The sequence below is a fragment of the Rhinopithecus bieti genome, unplaced genomic scaffold (assembly GCF_001698545.2).
Source record: "Rhinopithecus bieti isolate Rb0 unplaced genomic scaffold, ASM169854v2 scaffold_31072, whole genome shotgun sequence".
Classification (NCBI taxonomy): domain Eukaryota; kingdom Metazoa; phylum Chordata; class Mammalia; order Primates; family Cercopithecidae; genus Rhinopithecus; species Rhinopithecus bieti.
The window spans coordinates 229842-250358 of record NW_016813477.1 but is presented as its reverse complement, the minus strand read 5'-3'; the positions used below and the strand labels follow the sequence as shown (position 1 = coordinate 250358).

Genomic DNA, 20517 nt, shown 5'->3' with positions numbered 1-20517 from the left:
CAATTATTTGTAAATGTGCTCAGTCAGAGTGGTGAAAAACTTGAGTCATCCAACACACAAGTTCCCAGCAGAGGTTGAACAAAGCAACACTCTGCCTTTGTTCTGGATCTCATACTGTAAACATCATCCTTTTCATGGTCTATTTAGTGTCCTGTTTTTCATACCTTCATGCTTTTTGTTGATGACTTCACTGTCTAAAGTGGCCCCCAAGCACACAGCTGAAGGGCTGTCTAGTTTCCTAAGTGCCTTGCAAAGAAAATACATGTTAGATAAGCTTTGTTCAGGCATGAGTGACAGTGCTGTTGGCCATGAGCTCAATGTTAACGAATCAACAATATATATTAAACAGGGTGTCTTTAAAAAGAAATATACATAACACAAAGCTATGTGTTGATCCTGGGCCCACAAGAATCTAATCCTGTGTTTCCACTAGAAGCAACAATTCAGTATTTACGAATTCAGTATTTGCTGCAACTTTATAGAACATAATTACTGTGAATAATGAGAATTAAGTGGTAGAGTAATGAGGAGAACAGAAGTGATGATTAGAACAACTAAATTTCAAAAGTTACAAGGCATATAGATGAGTGGAATCAGCTCACCAGAGAAAGCCAAACTGAAGCAAGTATTGGGTAGGCTCAGAAATAGGAGAGCCAGTGAATGCAGCTGAAGCTCAAAACAGGAGAATGAGTTGAAGGTGTGTGTAAGAAGCCATTAGAACTCTATTTCTAACCCCCAACCCAGCACAGTCAAGTTTTCTAAACCCAGACAGAAAATTAATTTATTTTCTACAGTGGCTGATCCCCAGTTGCTTCTGGACTCAGGGTTACCACTCATAGGATAAGGTTATCATCCTGAAATTGGGGAATTCAGGGAAAGTCCACATGGAGAATGGTAAAACTGTTGGCTCCTTTTCCTCCACTCAGCTCTGACAACCCTGGCTACCAGCTTTATACCAACCAGGTGGCAGACTGAAGGACATCCCTCTGGGGATACTGTCTGGGCCAAAAGAAAATATCTGCATAGAATTTGAGGTTAGAAATTGTTTCTAACAATTGTAAAACAATCAATCAAATGAAAGGGCAGAATCAAGACATTTCTCAAAACATTAGCTGTCACTATGCTTCCCAGGAAGCTGCTGGGAGAGGGACACCACCAAAAGGAGGGTGTTCACAAGAAAGACAGAAACACAATATATTGGGCTTGGGTGCATATAACCAATAACCAAGTAAAAGTGGCATAAACAAGAAACAATCCTATTTCTCTCCTATATGACAAGAAGTGAGACTGTTGATCTAATCAAACATTATGATTAGGAGAATAGGTAAAGGAGAAGTGGGTGCATATTTGGAGAGAGGCATTAAATCCACATATTCCTTGGTGTAAAATCAATACACAATATCTACAATTGAAGAAAACTTGAAGCAATAGTAATGTAAGCAAATTATTATAAATTATAGAGGCAAACGTGAGAAGAAACAGCTAAAAGTGTGATCAGTCTTACAAAGAATTGGAATGGGGCAGATGGACAGATGAGTGTTGTTTTTCATTAGGAATTTTGAGTATCTAGTATCTATCTGACTTCTTAAACCACGTATAGCCTTGTTCACCATGCTGGGGGTGGTGGAAGTGGATGGAGGGAAGATGGGTAGGGAGAGGTCAGGGATCTATGTCATGGGAGTTGGCAATACTCTGAAGCCATGGCAACCAGGCATCATCAAGTGAGTCTGTCAGCCAAGGGCAGAACCCAGGCAGAAGCTCAAAGAGAATTTCCCTTTCTGGAGGCAGCAGACAAGAACTAGGCAGGCCAGGTCCTCAAGGGACTGAGGGCTGGTAGGTTTCCAAGGCAGGCAGCCAGGCCCAGGAAATAAGGCAAAGTGGGGACATAGGTTTCAGAACTGAGACGCCAGGCCAGAACCTGTCTGGATGCCAATGCAAGTAGATGCTGTGCCCCACGGTGCTTGGGACTCACCTCTTACCTCCCTCTGACCTGAGATAAGGATCAGGCTCAGGTTGAGCCTGGCAGATGAGGGCCACAAGGGAAGCAAAACTAGAAACATGGGAGGCTTGACGAACAATAAGTCAACACTGGATCTGAGAGCTATAGGTCACTGTCATCCTTCAAAATGTCTATTAGTCCAAGACTGGGTGCCATAAACAGCCCCTCAAAATCCATCCCCAGGACTAGTTAGTTATGCTGTACCCACACAATGTAATAGTATGCAGCCAACGAAACAAACCCTGAAGGTTCTGGGAAAGTTTTTCTTTTTTGACTTAGGTGTCATCATTTCCTACTTCCTCTTTCTATGTTCTTCATGCCTGAAACATGGCACCTGGCAATGTAGCAGCACCTGCGTGGGGAGAATAATCTTGCAACCCTGGGGCAATAAGCATGTGAACAAGCCTATATTTTAAGGATGACAAAATGTGAAGATGAACAAAGAAAAGGGAAAGATTCACTGAAGACATCATTAAGCTGCTCACCCTAGAATTCGTGATGTCTCAAATAAAATAACTAAACACATGCCTAACCAATAGGCCTTCCTAATGTGATGGGGATGGATTTAATTGGAAACTATAACTTCTAGTCTTTTTAATATTTCAGAAACTTAAAATTCACTCCTCTATAATGCGATGGGAGTACAAAATGAGTTCAAAACTCTCCCTCAGCACTCCTGTTTGGAGTAATTACCTCTCTACAAACAAAATCCACAAAACTCATCCTCAAAATTGTCTTTGAGGACTCTAGAGAACTCAAGGTGTATGAATTTAATCATCTCTTGCCTCATCACATCCTAACTGGCATATTTTTTCTATCCCTATATTGCAGGTAGGGACTCTGAGGGACATACTATCTTCAGGTCTAACCAATTTGTTAGGATAATAAATTACAAAACACATTTATCATCCTCAAAAGTTTGTTAAAGATAATTTTGAATGTATCACATAAAGGACATTTATACCAGCTTAAAAGCCCTTAGCCAATTTAAATGAATTGTTTACTTTTAAAAAGCTATAAGAAGAAGTTTGTGTCATTTCCCTAATACGCAATCAAAGCAATTAAAAACATTTCCCAAATGCTTATGTGGACTGCTGCTGATACAAACTGCTATTGTTTGGGAGTTGACTGGAAAGTTCCCACTGATTTCTGCACATGGAAGAAATATATTGTTGACTTGTAAGAAAATCAAGTTATTCAACTTAATGGATGAGTACAGGAAACAAAACTCTGTTTGCCAAGCAGAATATTTCGCTGTGTTTGTGTTTCCCCTGATCTAAATGTGCTAGCTTTGAATACTGCTTTTAAATTAACATACACAAGTGGCATTTGATATGGTCTACTTTATTCATTAAAACAAAGTGAAGATTATTATGGAGTCACTTTGAAAGGTAGTTTGGGCTTTCTTACTTAATTAATCCATTACACTTAACCTTCCCGTATTTTACTCCCTGCAAGTCTTGCAACCATTATTAACACTATACGAATATGTTTTGCATTATTAAATTTAAGAATTTAGTACTCAATAAAATTCTCTGCAGGAATATTGTTATTAAATGAGTTCATTAAGCCTAACCATACTAACTAACAGCCAAGTGTTGAGGAACACTCATACAAAAGTGGACTACATTCCATCTTCATAACCTCTCTGCTAATTCTAGCAAATGAACATAAGCAATCTCAGGAAAAAAAATCCAGGAAGGTTACAGAAACCACACATACCTCAGTGGAAACCAGCTCCTCCAAAATAAATGTCCAGGCTTGTCTGAAACTTGCTCCTCATTACATCAACTATCAGTAATTTTCAATTAAGTGTACAATGGGGTCTAACTTCACCCTCCCTTATGCCTGTAATGACATGACTGGAAATGCAGGGCATTTTAATTCTACAACTAATAATCAGTCTCAACTGGCCACAACCCAGCATTTTCAGAGGGCTTCTATATATAAAATCTTCAACCTCTAGTACAAAGATGATCTCTTAACCACAAGAAAAAAAAAATGAATCCCAAGTAGAAGAATGTCAATAGATTTTAATGTATAACTAATATCTATGGACCCCTGCCCTCACCCTTATTCCCTGTAGTGGATGCTGGGATGCAGAACCACACCCCTCTTTACCGACTGAAGCATGTGTTCTCTCAGTTGCCAGCAGGGTTGGCCGCAGAAGGCTTATGACTGAGTCCCTTCCTGGGAACTGCTTTCTGTGGAAGGAAGACACTTATGCCCCTTCCCTAGAGGCAGTCCATATCCAATGACTATTTGACATGAGGCTACAAAGGCCTAGCCCTCTTGTCTCAACTCTTGGCTATGCTGAAGGACCATCTTGTTTCCAGAATATCCTGTAAGATCAGCTGAGACATCTCCTGTAAGTCTGTCGCAGTTCAACTTCTCCATGTGCCTAATCCTGTTTCCTTCACTCCCTCACAGGTGTTGATCCCAAGTGTAATCCTAGTGAACCCAACTTAAGGCCTCCCCATCTGAAGAACACAATCTCAAGGAAGAATTTAAGGGGAAACCCATCTACATAGTTTGGCTTTCTGTAAAGAAGTAAGTTAATTCCAACTAAACACAGTTGGACTTTTTAGTTTAAGGGTTTAATTCCTCACAGTCCAAAAGACATTAAATAAAATTTAGGCATTTTAATAGAACTGTCTTTGAAGCCCCTAGGTTCGCTTATCTTAAAAGAACAAGATTTACTTATCTGGCTGAATTGTTTCCCAGTCTAGCTAATAACCTAGATCTATAAAGGTAACAATGTTGGGTAAGAATTTATATCTGTAATCACACTATATCTAAGTATCCCACTATCCATTAGCTCTCCTTCACTGAAGAAATGGGACAAAAACTTTACATATACTCTTTTTGAGGGGGAGTGTTGTATATTGAATTGTGTTCCCCTTCCCAAATTCATATGCTGAAGCTCTAACCTCCAATGTGACTTTATCTGAAGACAGGGTCTTTAGGAGGTAATTAACGTGAAATATGGGTCATAAGGTGGGGTTCTAATCCAATTGGACTGTAGAACTACATGAAGAGACAGACAGAGATATCTCTCTTTCTCTCTGTGCCATGTGAGGACACAGTGAGAAGGCGGGTGTCTGCAAGCCAGGAAAAGAGCACATTAGCCATCAGCCAGCATCTTAATCTTGGATTTCCTAGCCTCCAGAACCATGAAAAAATTAATTTCTATTATTTAAACCACCTAGTCTATGGTACTTTGTTGTGGTGGCCGGGGCTGACTAATATAGGGGGTGAAGGGACATGTAATGCAAGTAAACTAAAGCACTTATTCCTCACAAATGCCTCACTTGTTTTCCTCTTCAGCTCTGCATCACTCCTTTTTCTCAACCTCTTTGCTTCAGGTCCCTTTTCCCCCTCATTCAGTGTTAGTGCCTTTGACTCAAGAGTGGTACACATATTTTCAGGCCCTGGCTAGACCAGTTGGTGGTGTTCTGTTCAGGGTTTCAGAGGCTGCTGGGTCATGGCCTAAAGTCTATTCAGAGAAATTCTGAGGACACTCCATATAGTGAGGAGAATTTGGAAATAAGGTGGCTGAGAGCTAAATAAGCAAACATATAAACAAATGAATGAACAAAGAAACCAACACAGTGAATGACATTAGCAACATATAGAAGTAAAATGTCCTGTGAGATAATCCTGTGGGTGGGAAAACACTAAAACCTAATCAAGGTCACATCTTTGTACATTCAGGCCTGAAATGCAATCACAACAGTCACTGTGATCTAAGCAACTGCCAGGAGAGCTCATGAGTTCACGGATGGAGGAAACCATTGGGATTAGCCACAGATTTCCCTTCTGGATCCAAACAACCTTCTCATTAGAACTTGGTTGCCTATTTCTCTTCCCCACTTGGGAGTGACAGAGTATGTGTGACTCTGTTAATACATGTGTTCCATTGCACTTGGTAGTTATTTTTTCAACACTAACTTGGAAAAATGGAAGCCTGGGTGCAGGGGCCATTGAAAATAATATGCTAAGAATAGATAAGGCTCAAGGACAGTATCTCTAGCTAGTTACACTTTCAATGAACTCCAGTAGTCAAGGACAGTATCTCTAGTTGAACTTTTAATGAACTCTAGTAGGCGCCAAGAAGGCAGACAAAATAAGAATGAACTTAGAGACAAGGAACTAAGCAGAAGGTTATATCTGGGTGCAGAAAGTTTGTTTTACATTGTGTTATTTTTGCTGACGTGGGATTTATGGAGTATAAATAAAGTGAGGCGGAGGCTCTAGGCGCGGCCGCCATGTTCTCTGTTTGTCTCTTGTGTCTGTTCATTCTCCACCACCCCCGGCACGGTCCCCAATACCTGGGAGGTATATCAATCTTTCATCAGTTTTGTTAACATGAATTAGCTCCACTGAGCTAGGTCATCCCTGACGGAATGCTAAAATCTAATTTGGGACCATAAAGTTCCTAGTAGGGCAGAGCACCAGCTAAAGTTCTTCCTATGTAGATAGTTGGTCTCCCTTAGTTATTTTAGGTAAGCTGGAGCTGTATTAAAGGGGAGCCTCAAATGCTGGATTTAAGATGGGCCTCTATTCTCTATGCAACAAAGGTCCAGCCCTCTGAGGGTAGAAACATAAGTAAAATTTTATGTTGAGAAGATGACATTGGCAGTGTATGAAAGACAGGCTGGAAGCTAGTCAGAGTAAACAGGAAGGACAATTCCTCAGGACAGTTGCTCAGGGTGAGGATTTGAAGTGGTCTAGTGGGAATCAGAAAGCATGTATATAAGAGACAAAGCAAAGAAAGAATCAAGAGGTCTTGCCAACTTTGTTTGTCGGAGGGCATGGAAAAGTAAGTTCTGGGGTCTGGTTGAGTCTGAAAAGTAGTGATAAGAGAAGAAGCTGGTACAGAGATCAGAGTGTGCTAGTTGGAGGGTGGTCAGCGTGAAAAAACAGCAGATGGAACTGATCATGAGGGCCTATATTCTGAAGAGAAGCTTGGTTACAGGAATAAGCTTCAGAGTTAATAGTGCAGGGTAAACTTATGGAAATGAGTATGAACACTGAGAGGGGCACATGGAGAATGGAAAGGAGAGGGACCAAGCCTTGTTGAAAGCTAAAATGTGTATGGTAGGAAGAACAATGGTCTAAAAAGAAAAGGAGCCAGTGGCAACAGAGAAGAATGAGGGAAATTGAGAGCTCTCTGAAGAGGTAGCTATGGTCTCAGAAGAGTAGGAAGTGAGATCATCTGCTGAGGGAGAAAGGAAGGGAGGAGCTTGAGGTAGTGAAAGGATTGGAGGAGTTTTCCAGGGGATTATGGGAGAGAGTTGAGAAGAGGTGAAGAGATGGCTAACTGAACAGTGCTAAGGGCCTAACCAGATTAGTTGGGTGTGGTGGTTGTATTAGTTTGCTAGGGCTGCTATGATAAAGTACCACAAACTGAGGGGTTTAGACAACAGAAAGGTAGTGATTTACACTTCTGGAGGCCAGAAAGTCTAAGATCGAGGAGTTGGCAGGGCCTTTCTCCCTCTGAGGGCACTAGGAAAGGATCTGTTCCAGGCCCCTCTCCTGGGCACCAGTCATATTTGATTAGTATCTCACTCTGCTCCAGTATGATCTTAACTAATTATATCTGCAATGACTATTTCCAAACAAGGTCACATCTTGAGGTACAAGGGGCTAGGACATCTACATATAAATGGGGTGGGTGAAGGGCTTCCTGGGGCATTAGAAAACTAGAGGCAGAGATGCTGTTCAGGGACACCTGAGTACTGACTCTGGTTTCTTCCTGCTCCTGCAACAGGCCATGAGGCTGTTGTCTTACAAGGGTATACCTTGAGGCTGTAGTTTAAAAGCTAACAGTGTGGCCAGGCATGGTGGCTCACGCCTGTACTCCTAGCAGTTTGGGAGTCCAAGGGCAGTGGATCACGAGGTCAAGAGTTCAAGATCAGCCTAGCCAACATGGTGAAACCTCGTCTCTACTAAAAATAACCCCGTCTCTACTAAAAAATACAAAAAACTAGCCGGGCGAGGTGGCGGGCGCCTGTAGTCCCAGCTACTCGGGAAGCTGAGGCAGGAGAATGGCATGAACCCGGGAGGCGGAGCTTGCAGTGAGCTGAGATCGGCCACTGCACTCCAGCCCGGGCGACAGAGTGAGACTCCGTCTCAAAAAAAAAAATTAGGGCCAGGTACAGTGGCTCTCGCCTGTAATCCCAGCACTTTGGGAGGCTAAGGTGGGTGGATCACGAGGTCAAGAGATTAAGACCACCCTAGTCAACATGGTGAAACCCCATCTCTACTAAAAATACAAAAATTAGCTGGGCGTGGTGGCGCACGCCTTTAGTCCCAGCTACTTGGGAGGCTGAGGCAGGACAATCAGTTTAACCCAGGAGGCGGAGGTTGCAGTGAGCCAAGATCGCGTCACTGCACTCCAGCCTGGAGACAGAGCGAGATTCCCTCTCAAAAAACAAACAAACAAAAACAAAAATTAGTTGGGCATGGTGGCACATGCCTGTAATCCCAGCTACTCAGGAGGCTGAGGCAGGAGAATTGCTTAACCAGGACCTGGGAGGCGGAGGTTGCAGTGAGCTGAGATCACACCACTGCCCACTCCAGCCTGGGCTACAGAGGGAGGCTCCATCTCAAAAAGAAAAAAGAAAAAAATAAAAGCTAACAGTGTTGACTCCGAGCTGGAGCGTGCCTGGGCTTTAACCTTGGCTCTGCCACGTATTTATCATGTGCCCGGAGACAAGTGATCTAAAACTGACTTTACTCAATTTCGTGTCTATAAAATGGGAATAATAATAGGACCCATCCCATAGGGTTATGAGAACCAAACACATTAATAAATAGCATGCCTAATGAAGTTGTATTATTCTCATTTTATAGATAAAGAAACTGAGACATATAGATTAACCAACTTGCCCAAGATCATCTAGTAGCAGAGTGAAAACCAGTCTATAGAAATCAAAAGTTCATGTTTTTCACTATTATGTTACATTGTTTCCAGTATTAGCTGATTCGTTTGTCCATTAATTGGATATTAGCATTTAAATAAAAAATTGATAAGGAAAAAAGAAAAATCAAACATTTTCCTTTGTCTGTAAAACTTTCTTCTGGGGGTACTGGGGAGTAAATTGGCTACAAAATCAATTACAAGGAGAAGGATTAAATATAAAGTATTAAAAACAGGAAAATAATTTCCAAGTGCTCTTTTCCAAATATTACCACTACAAGGTTTGAACAGGAGAAAGCCAGTAGAAATAAGAAAAATCAAAACTGAATAAACTAGATGTTAAATCAGCTTCTATTTCTTCTTGTCTTTCCTCCCATTTTCTCCAGTTGCCATGCTACTCCTGAGGATCTAGGATAATACTGAAAGAAGCACATATGGGGCATAAGATTTCTAGCACTTTAAAGCTTAATGCTTTAAAAGTATGTTTTGAGGCTTCTTTAAAAGTTTATGGATCTTGCCCAGAGCTGGAGTCGGAGCCCTGGAGGCTGCCGCCGAGAGTGCCCGCGAGCCCGCGGCCCAGCCGAAGCTCTTTCCCGCTGCCTCTCCGACCCTCGTCCCTGTCCAGCCCCGCCCGACCCCCCACCCAGTCCGGTCCCCTGACCCTCAGTCCGGCCCGGTCTGGCCTCCCAGCAGGGTCACGCAGCCGCCCCGGGGACGATGAAAGGAGGATAAATGGCGCGCAAGGCAGACAGCAGTGCCTTCCTGCTGCTCTTCTGCTCGTGCTGTCACAGCCGCTGAGGCCAGTGGAGCCCCTCTGCTGAGACAGGCTCTGTGTCCAGCACCTGCTCCGGGTCACGCTCTGGGGAAGTAGAAGTCGCAGGGCTGTCTCAGCCTTGGATTTGACTTTGGCCTCATCCACCTCGGGGCCACGCGAGAACCACGTGGGTTACCAAGTTCAAGGGGAGAGAGAGGAAACTGACGAAAATGGCGGCTCATCTGGGACTGCCTTCCTTCTCTGGCTCCACCCTTGACTTCTTCAGAGCTCGGGCTTGAAGCCTTGAGCTCCATGTTATTCCCTGGGCCGCAAGAAGCTCACTAGGCCCACTATTCAGAGTAGTGTCTCTGGAGGCTGTTGGGGGGGCCCTTCCTCTGTCTCCCTGGTCGACGGCTCGCTGGGGATACCCAGGATCTCTGACTGCCTGGACATTTGCATTTCTGCCCCCTCGGGTTTTGTCTCAGGCTGTGCCTGGGGCTGTGCCTCTCCCTCAGGCTCCAGCTTGGTGGCAGACTTCTTGTCAGAGACAGGTTCGGGGGTCCACAAGGGTTCAATTCCCCGGGAACTCTCCCCTTCCTTGCTGATGGCCACAGAGGGAGATCCCCATGCCTTGGGCTGCATCCAGCAGTGGCTGAGGATCTCGTCGATATGGAGCCGCCTGTTGACGTCGGGCTGCAGCATGCGGTAGATGAGGTCCTTGCACTCGCCTGTCAGGTGCTTGGATCGTGGAAAGTTGAGGCGGTGCTCCTTCTGGATACGCAGCATCTTCTTGATGTTGGAATCGTCGTAGGGCATGGAGCCGCAGACCATGATATAGAGGATCACGCCTAGGCTCCAGATGTCATACACCTTGGGCTGGTAGGGAATGCCCTGCAGCACTTCTGGGGCCGCATACGCTGGTGACCCGCAGAAGGTCTTGCTTAATGCCATTCGACCACTGTCATCCCGCAGGCAGCGCTTGGAGAAGCTGAAGTCAGACAGCTTGATGTTGAAGTCCTTGTCGAGGAGAAGGTTGTCACACTTGAGGTCCCGGTGGACGACATCCAGGTCGTGACAGTACTTGATGGCCAAGGAAAGCTGGTGGAACTTCTTGCGAGCTTCGTCTTCATGCAGGGCTCCCCGGGTTTTGATTAACTCAAGGAGGTCGCCCTGGACCGCAAGCTCCATGACGATGTAGACCTTGCCATGTGATGTCTCGAAGATCTCGTAGGTCTTGATGATGGAGCAGTGGTTTAACATGGCCAGAATCTCAATTTCCCGGGGAAGGAATTTCTCTAAGAAGTCTGTGGGGGCTTTCTTGCGGTCGATGATCTTGATCGCCACATTGAACTTCAGGCGCTCAGAGTAAGCAGATTTTACTTTTGCATAGGAGCCCTCTCCCAAATTTATCCCCAGGAGGTAGCCTCGTCGCTTGAGGACAGTGGCATCATCCATGGTCCCAGGAGTGCCCAGTGCCTCTGAGGCTGCTCTCTACAGCCCCGAGGGGCATGGGCCAGCAGTGTGCTCATTTACATCCTGGACAGAGAGTCCTTTGGGCTGGCCAGGCCTGCTGTTCCTGCCTCCTAGAGGCCAAGACTCTGGAGTGGAACATTTGGCACTGTCTCCCAGGTGACTTCAGTCAGTGAAGTCACAAAGGAGGAGTGCCCTGGGGGAATGAGGCTCTGGCCTGAGGCACTTGGACTTGGAATCCTGGAAGGCTGGCCAGTAGGCTGGAGCAGACAAGATGAGCAGAGAGTGGCCTCATGTCTTGCTGGGACCTGAGGTAGAAGGGGGCTGTGTGGGACACACAGGTCTGCCCACGCTTCCAAACCCAGAACCAGGCCTGCTTGTGCAGAGGTGAGGCCACTTCTTGCAAGCCAGGGCATCTGAGGAGGGTTTAATAAAGGGACGATTAATAAAGGTGGGAGTAGGGTGTAGGGAACTCTGAGGGTAACACAGGTACCCCAAGGTAGTAGCAGACCCCTGGCCTGCATGGAAAAGGCTGGGAATGGTCCCTGGAACCCAGAAAGAGTAGTGTAGACAGGACCACCTTGAGAGAAGCAGTGGCCTTCGGTGGAGAAAAAGCCAGCCTCATTGACCCTACAGGCTGGCAGGGGATGGGAGGAAGTCCCATCCCTGACCTCTTTTTCTCCCCTTCAGCCCTTGACGCTGTCCACACAGGCGACCCTCAGGGGTGCAGAGCAAGGCCAAGACGGGTGCTGTGTCAAGAAGGTAGAAAGTCTCCTGGCCCTGGAGTCATGCAGTCTGAGATGTCTGGATTCGGCCCCCTCACTATACATCTCTTACCTTGTCTGAGCCTTTGATGGCTTCTTACAGCAGCTCTGTGGGAAGACAAGCAGCAGGAGTTCTGCTCTTGGCTGCGAGCTCCCTCCTGGGGACCTGCCCAGCCACAGCCCTGGCTGGGCTCCCAGGGCAGATCTGGGGCTGGGGGCTGAAGGTGGGGCCTGGATGCCACCCTGAGCACTGGCGGCTCCTCTGAAGACATTACAAGCAGCAAGGGCAGCACTGGACAGCGACCATTGTTTCTGCTAGCAGTGGAGCCTCTGCTATGAGTGGTTCTGTGTCCAGCACCTGCTCTGGGCCACACTGTCTGGGAGAAGGAGTTGCACGACTGTCCTAGCCTTCAATTTGACTTTGGCCTCATCCACCTAGAGGGAGTGAGCACTTCTTCCTCACATAAGCCAGGTGGAACCCTGGGCCCCTCAGGAGTGAGTGAGTAGGGCTGGATGTCACTCAGGCTGGGTTGGGTGCCCACCAGCTATGACCCTTCTCCCTTTTCTCTGCTCCTTCACCTTCTTCCCCAACCCTGACTGCCCACTGTCAGTCCTTTGTGTGTGGTTGGTGCTCCTTCCTCCAGACAGCCTCCTTCTCCTTCCTGCTGGGGATACCCCAAGTGCTGTCTCTTGGAAACCAAAAATAAAATTCTGATCTCCCCAGCCATCTAAAGGGACCACTCCTCTCAGCCAAGGGCATTCCAAAGTTAACCTGAAAAACTAGTTCAGGCCATGATAGGAAGTGGGAGTCTGGTAGGCCTCATCATCCCTCCTCCCTTCAGGTTTCAGGCACAGCTGAGCAGCAGTAACATCGACACAGAGACCTGAAGACTGACAACAGACTCTTGCAGTAAGATACAGCAGGCTCTGAAAGAAACTGAAGTATTTTACTATCAAACAGATTTCTTTGACATATTTTGAAATGGTTCTGCAAATCTATCTCTTGTGAGGAAAATCTACATTCTGTAAAGAATCTCCTTCCCTTTCCAGGTCTTTTCTAGTAAGAGAATTAACTAATTCTGATAAGAAATATTAACAGTGTGTTCTTTCTGAAGCCTGATACCTGGAGGCTTCATCTGCCTAAGAACCTTGGTCCCCAGAGACAGTTCCTCCTATTGATTCCAGGTCTTTAGATAAACTCTTTGAGCCAATTGCCAATCAGAAAATCTTTGAATCCACATGACCCGGAAGCCCACCTCCCACTTTCAAGTTGCCCCTCCTCTTCCAACTGAACTCATGTATACCTTACATGTACTGATTGATATCTTGTGCTTCTCTAAAATGTATAAAACCAAGTTGTCCCTACCCCCTTGGGCACTTGTTGTCAGGATCTTCTGGGGCTGTCCTAGGCCATTAATCACATATTGGCTCAGAAGAAATCTCTTTTAAAAAAAAGTTTATTTATATTGCTGTCTACAATGAAAAATATCCAATGTTATGTTTACTCTTTGTAATTAAATGCTAAAAAATTTATTTTGAACCCAATGCTATTTTATTTACTGAGTTATCCTACAAAGCCAATAGGGAAAGAAAAGCAGAGGCAAATGCCAGAGAGAGCAGGGAAGACAGCTTCTTGCAAATTGGGCTTTCTCATTTGCGTGTCCCCTGGCTGCCCTCCGCACAGAGCTTTACACACAGTCATAAACACTGGCTGAGTGACTGATCATGGCAAAGAAAAGAAGAGAAAAAAAAATTCATTTTCCTCCATTGCTCCCTTAACCCTGTTATGTGCTATGTCTTCCAAGGATAAAGACAATGAGGTATGAGGTATTCACTCAAAATGATAATTACCTTGGGATTATGTAGAAATATTGTATCTAAAATCCTAAACTGACAGGATCATTGAATATTTATTTGCATTTTACAAAAATCTGGGCAACAGATGATACACATACACTCACACATATACATAGACATACAAAACACCTGGAGATCATAGAGGAATATTGCTGCACTTGAATTATATCTATTTTGGCTCAAAATTCTCTGAGATATATTTCTAAAATCTACTCTGCCATCTCTCCCACCCCCTTTTTGTCTTTGGTTCTTCAGATGCTTTAAATTCAAAAGGCTCCTTATCTATATCCCAGATAGAAGTTCTTCTAAATCCCTGACCAAGGCATTTTATTATTGATTTGATTGCTCTTGGGTGTAGAGTGAACAGGTAAATATATGCTGTACAGGGAATTTTGGCAGGAGTGGTAAGGGGCTCCGGCTCTCTGCTTCACACCTCAGGTCTGCTCCTTCAGTGCCATGTGGGATTCTCTTTGGATACCATCCCATAGGTTAGGAAGGCATCCTAAAATCGACGCTGAAGTTGTCAATATCACCAGTCTACGGACCTAGTGACAGAGCAAGCAGAACTCTGAGAATCTGGGAAGAAAAGCAGTTTTCTAATGCAGAATGCATGAGAGGAGAGCCAATCCTCGGCCCTAGGGTTCTGACAACTCATTTTGTGACCTTAGGCAAGTGAGCTGTGTTTCTTGCCCCTAACTTTCCTTATTTTTGGGTTATGGGGGGGGATCTTTAACTAGAAATTGTTAAGGTCCTATAGAATGACACCTAACACTTTTTGATTCTATATCTAAAGACATGTTACCAAGGGTTCCATCTGCCATACGGTGAGGTGTAGGAGCTGAGGTAGTTAAAAGCATCAGACATGGAGCAGATAAATCTGGTTTTAAATCCCAGCGGCCACATCTTATTAGTACAATGTGACTCTTGGAAAGGAAGTTTTACAGATGAAGTTATCTAATTTACCTAGTTATCTTACAGAGGCAATAGGAAAAGTATATAAGGAAAAAAGGTATGCAAAATAGGTATGCACTTTACAGTGATTGTGAGGATTAGACAAGGTGATTCCTGGTATATTACCTTTTATGACATCATAATGGTCTAAAGCAGGGGCATTCTACTCCATTGGGCCCAAGTTATGTAAAAAATAATATTCAGTATAATATAGATTATACCTTAGAATATCCCAGAAGGGATCCTGTAAACAATTTTCTAGTATCTGTTAAATACTTTTCTTAACACTATTAAGCACTATAGGGAAGCTAAAAACACTATGATATGGCCTTATCTTCTAAAAATTTGTTATTTAGTTGACAAAACCACTAGAATATAGATATGAATGTCATAATATATAAAATATTAAACTTAGATAGATTTTTTAAAGTACTTATTTTGCAGTAAATTGCCTAAGCTTATGGGAGAGAAAAAAATCAGAGGGCTGGGGTTGCTCAGGAAGGTGTTAGAGCTTCCTTGGGCAGGATCCCCTGGCTGGGAGGTGACCCAGGATAGGGTGTGGAAGCAGTGTCTTCTAAAAGCACAGTTCCTAAAACCAAAGGACACCAGAAACATAACAATGCAGGGTCAAAGTCTGAGCTAAGGAAACAAAATTTGAAAACCAGGTTGAAAATTCCAAGAGATCAGACAGAAATGTTACCATGGTTTAATTTGGAAAAGGTATAAGGAGCCTAAGTTGCTGATCAGTTAGGCAGGCCAAAGCTGGAGCGTCGGGGAGCAAGCCTAGTGGTAAAAGGCAGGCTCAGAGTGAAGTGTCAGTCAAGTCCTAGACCTGGGTGTGGAGGCATGCTGAGTGCATTTCAAGTGGCTCACAAACGAAAATTGGAGGGTTTCACGGAGGTGATGAGACACACAAGGCCTTGAAACAAAGGTAGACGTACATAGGTGATATAGGAAAGGGAAATGGCATTTGAACAAAACACAGATAAATGAATAAATATGGCCAAGAACAAACCTTTATTAGATGACAAATGCCTTGGAAAGGATAGAGATGAATATAACATGGTAGGTACCCTCAGAAGATATCTCAGTGTTCTGGTCCACCTCACAACTGGAAGCACTAGGAAGCAAAATCCAATGGCCAGTCATAAGTTTTCTGCTAGAGACTCATGTCACTGAAGATAGACGAGGAGGCAAAATCCTAGCCTGTGGCGGTTAATCTTAGGTTGTGATAGTTAATAACTGATTCAATCTCTTTGAGCCTCAGTACATACATTTGTAAAATAGGGACTATAATAGTTTCTAGCTCATGGGATTGTTGCAAGGATCCAAAACTATAATGATACATAATACTTAGCAAAAGGCTAGCACACAGTGGCTACTTAGCAAGTGTTGGCTTTTACTATTATTATTAATGGTCATTTTATTTTTACAGATAGAGTTTTGCTCTGTTGCCCACACTGGAGTGCAGTAGCACAACCATACCTCACTGTAGCCTCAACCTCCTGGCCTCAAGGGATCCTCCCACCTCAGCCTCCCAAAGTATTGGAATTACAGGCTTGAGCCACTGTGCTTGATATATTAGTGGTCATTTTATTACATCTGAGCTATCATTGCTGCCTTAGTGCATACTCTCATCTCTTCTCACACAGTTGCTATGATAGTGCCCTTACTGGTCTCTCTACTTCCAGTCTGGCATTTCTCCTCATTGCAGCCCAGTGCTCCCTATTAAAGATCAATCAGGATAGTTTATTCCCCTGCTTGAAATTCTTGAGTAGACTCTCATGGCCCTTAGAAAAAAGTAGAAGTTCCTTCAGAATCTGAGGCCCTTTATCATCTGGATCCTGCTACTGCCTCCTGGCTCCCTCAGATATTCTACTTCAGCTACACCCTCCACCCACCCCCAGGCAGATTCACAACACCTTGATTTCATTTTGTCATGGACACATCACTCTATAGTGTATTTCATTTAATTCCAAACAAATGTTTCCATGGCAAACGCTGCATCTTACTGGTCTTTGGATTCACAATGCACAATGCTCCATAGGTACTCAATAGATACTTATTTAAAGAAAAGAAAAAAAATAAGAAAGTAAAGAAGAAATGGAAGGAGAAAGAGAGGGAGGCGGAGGAGGAGAGAAAGAAGACAGGGAAGGAATAAGGGGGGAGGGAAAAAACAAAGGGCGAGAAAGAAAAACAAAGGTAGAAAGAATGATTTCTATATCCTTTAAGGGAACAGGTAAGAAACTCATTTTCAGTAGATCTGTTGGCAAATAAAGAAAGAAGAGGAGGAAGAAGGAACAGTAAAAAGAGAAGAAAAAGAAAGAAATCAGGGATGATATCAGAAGTTTAACAATGCATATAATTACTATGGCTGATAATGAAAGATCCACCTGACTTTTTATATTACTGTTGGAATCATAGTGTGACAGGGACAACCATTAATGTGTATGTGTTCATAGCATTTTCTCCTCCTTTCTACTCCCTATACTCACTGTGTATTTGCAGATTAGGTTAATAGGGAAGATAAATAAATAGGAAAGACAGATGCAGAATTAGAAAAAAACAAGTTCTGGCAAGGTATGGTGGCTCACGCCTGTAATCCCAACACTTTGGGAGGCTGAGGCGGGCAGATCACTTGAGGTCGTGAGTTTGAGACCAGCCTGGCCAACATGGTGAAACCCTGTCTCTACTAAAAATACAAAAATTAGCCAGGTGTAGTGGCGGGTGCCTGTAATCCCAGCTACTCAGGAGGCTGAGACAGGAGAATCTCTTGAACCCAGGAGGCGGAGGTTACAGTGAGCCAAGATGGTGCCACTGCACTCTAGCCTGGGCGACTGAACAAGACTCTGTATCCAAAAAAAAGAAAAAAGAAAAAAAGAAAAAAGAAAGAAACAAAACAAAACTAAAAAACAAGTTCTATTTATAGTAAAGAGAATGTTGTAAAACTGGGGCTGGAAAACATTTTCTATAAAGAGCTAGGAAATAAATATTTTAGGTTTTGAGGGCCTCATGTGTTCTCTATCACTTATTCTTTTTTGTTTTGTACAGCACTTTTTTTTATTATACTTTAAATTCTGGGGTACATGTGTGGAACGTGCAGTTTTGTTACATAGCTATACATGTGCCATGGTGGTTTGCTGCACCCACCAACCCGTCATCTACATTAGGTATTTCTCCTAATACTATCCCTCCCTTAACCCCCTCCCACCAACAGGCTGTGGTGTGTGATGTTCCCCTCCCTGTGTCCATGTGTTCTCAGTGTTCAACTCTCATTTATGAGTAAGAACATGTGGAGCTCGGTTTTCTGTACTTGGGTTAGTTTGCTGAGAATGATGGTTTCCAGCTTCATCCATGTCTCTGCAAAGGACATGAACTCATCCTTTCTTATGGCTGCATAGTATTCCACGGTGCCACATTTTCTTTATTCAGTCTATCAATGATGGACATTTGGATTCGTTCCAAGTCTTTGCTATTTTGAATAGTGCTGCAATAAACATACACGTGCATGTGTCTTTACAGAATGATTTATAATCCTTTGGGTATATACCCATTAATGAAATTGCTGGGTCAAATGGTATTTCTAGTTCTAGATCCTTGAGAATCACTGCACTGTCTTCCACAATGGTTGAACTAATTTACACTCCCACCAACAGTGTAAAAGCGTTCCTATTTCTCCACATCCTCTCCAGCAGATGTGGTTTCCTGACTTTTTAATGATCCCCATTCTAACTGGTGTGAGATAGTAACTCATTGTGGTTTTGATTTGCATTTCTCTGGTGACCACTGATGATGAGCATTTTTTCATGTTTGTTGGCTGCATAAATGTCTTCTTTTGAGAAGTGTCTGTTCATATACTCCACCTACTTTTTGATGGGGTTTTTTCTTGTAAATTTGTTTAAATTCTTTGTAGATTCTGCATATTAGCCCTTTGTCAGATGGGTAGACCGCAAAAACTTTCTCCCGTTCTGCAGGTTGCCTGTTCACTCTGATGATAGTTTCTTTTGCTGTGCAGAAGCTCTTTAGTTTAACTAGATCCCACTTATCAATTCTGGCTTTTGTTGCCATTGCTTTTGGTGTTTTAGACATGAAGTCTTTGCCCATGCCTATGTCCTGAGTGGCATTGCCTAAGTTTTCTTCTAGGGTTTTTATGGTTTTAGGTCTTACATTTAGGTCTTTAATCCATCTTCAGTTAACTTTTGCATAAGGTGTAAGGAAGGGGTCCAGTTTCAATTTTCTGCATATGGCTAGCCAGTTTTCCCAGCACCATTTATCAAATAGGAATCCTTCCCCATTGCTTGTGTCAGGTTTGTCAAAGATCAGATAGTTGTAGATGTGTGATGTTATTTCTGAGGTGTCTGTTCTGTTCCATTGGTCTATATATCTGTTTTGTTACCAGTACCATGCTGTTTTTGTTACTGTAGCCTTGTAGTATAGTTTGAAGTCAGGTTGTGTGATGCCTCCAGGTTTGTTCTTTTTGCTTAGGATTGTCTTGCCTAAGAGAGGTCATTTTTGGTTCCATATGAAGTTTAGTTTTTTCCAATTCTGTGAAGAAAGTCAATGGTAGCTTGAAGGGGATGGCACTGAATCTATAAATTACTTTGGGCAGTATGGCCATTGTCATGACATTGTTTCTTCCTATCCATGAGCATGAAATGTTTTTCCATTTGTTTGTGTCCTCTCTTATTTCCTTGAGCAGCAGTTTGTAGTTCTCCTTGAAGAGGTCCTTCACATTCCTTGTAAGTTGGATTCCTAGGTATTCTATTCTCTTAGTAGCAGTTGTGAATGGGATTTCATTCTTGATTTGGCTGTTTGTCTGTTAATGGTGTATAGAAATGCGTGTGATTTTTGCACATTAATTTTGTATCCTGAGACTTTGCTGAAGTTGCTTATCAGCTTAAGGAGATTTTGGCTGAGATGATGGGGTTTTCTAAATATACAATCATGTCATCTGCAAACAAAGACAATTTGACTTCTTCTTTTCCTATTTCAATACTCTTTATTTCTTTCTCTTGCTTGATTGCTCTGGCCAGAACTTCCAACAGTATGTTGAACAGGAGTGGTCAGAGAGGGCACCCTTGTCTTGTGCTGGTTTTCAAAGGCAATGCTTCCAGTTTTTGCCTATTCATTATGATATTGGCTGTGGGTTTGTCATAAATAGCTCTTATTATTTTGAGATACATTCCATTGATACCTAGTGTATTGAGAGTCTTTAGCATGAAGGGGTGTTGAATTTTATTGAAGACCTTTTCTGCATCTATTGAGATAATCATGTGGTTTTTGTCATTGGTTGTGTTTATGTAATGGATTACATTTATTGATTTGCATATTTTGAACTAGTTTTGCATCCCAGGTATTGAGACAGAGTCTTGTTCTGTCGCCCAGGCTGGAGTGCAGTGGCATGATCTCAGCTTACTGCAACCTCCACCTCCTGGGTTCAAGCAATTCTCGAGCCTCAGCCTCACAAGTAGTTGGGATTACAGGTGCCCACCACCATGCTCAGATAATGTGTGTGTGTGTGTGTGTGTGTGTGTGTGTGTGTGTGTGGTAGAAATGGGGTTTCGCCAAGTTGGCTAGGCTGGTCTCGAACTCCTGATCTCAGGTGATCTGTCCACCTCGGCCTCCCAAAATGCTGAGATTATAGGTGTGAGTTACTGTGCCCGGCCTGTACAGTATTTTTTAAATATGAAAACCATTTTTGGTGGGCGGAGCAAGATGGCCGAATAGGAACAGCTCCAGTCTCCAACTCACAGCGCGAGCGACACAGAAGACCGGTGATTTCTGCATTTTCAACTGA

At 43.5% G+C, this 20517-nt stretch overlaps 2 protein-coding genes and 1 long non-coding RNA gene across 3 annotated transcripts in view; 1 reads left to right on the top strand and 2 right to left on the bottom strand.

The window, feature by feature from the left end:
* The window catches only part of LOC108512893 (rab11 family-interacting protein 4-like), a 164755-nt gene that overhangs the window by 93396 nt on the left and 50842 nt on the right, over nucleotides 1-20517 (bottom strand). The window lies entirely within an intron of this gene.
* Nucleotides 9899-11320, bottom strand: TSSK1B (testis specific serine kinase 1B). Its single transcript, XM_017848454.1, has one exon. The coding sequence runs from the start codon at nucleotides 11131-11133 to the stop codon at nucleotides 10033-10035; it is 1101 nt and encodes a 366-aa protein (XP_017703943.1). The 5' UTR covers nucleotides 11134-11320; the 3' UTR covers nucleotides 9899-10032.
* Nucleotides 11379-12808, top strand: LOC108512900 (uncharacterized). Its single transcript, XR_001880739.1, has 3 exons — nucleotides 11379-11535; nucleotides 11839-12384; nucleotides 12755-12808. It is a non-coding gene; the product is annotated as an uncharacterized LOC108512900 (long non-coding RNA).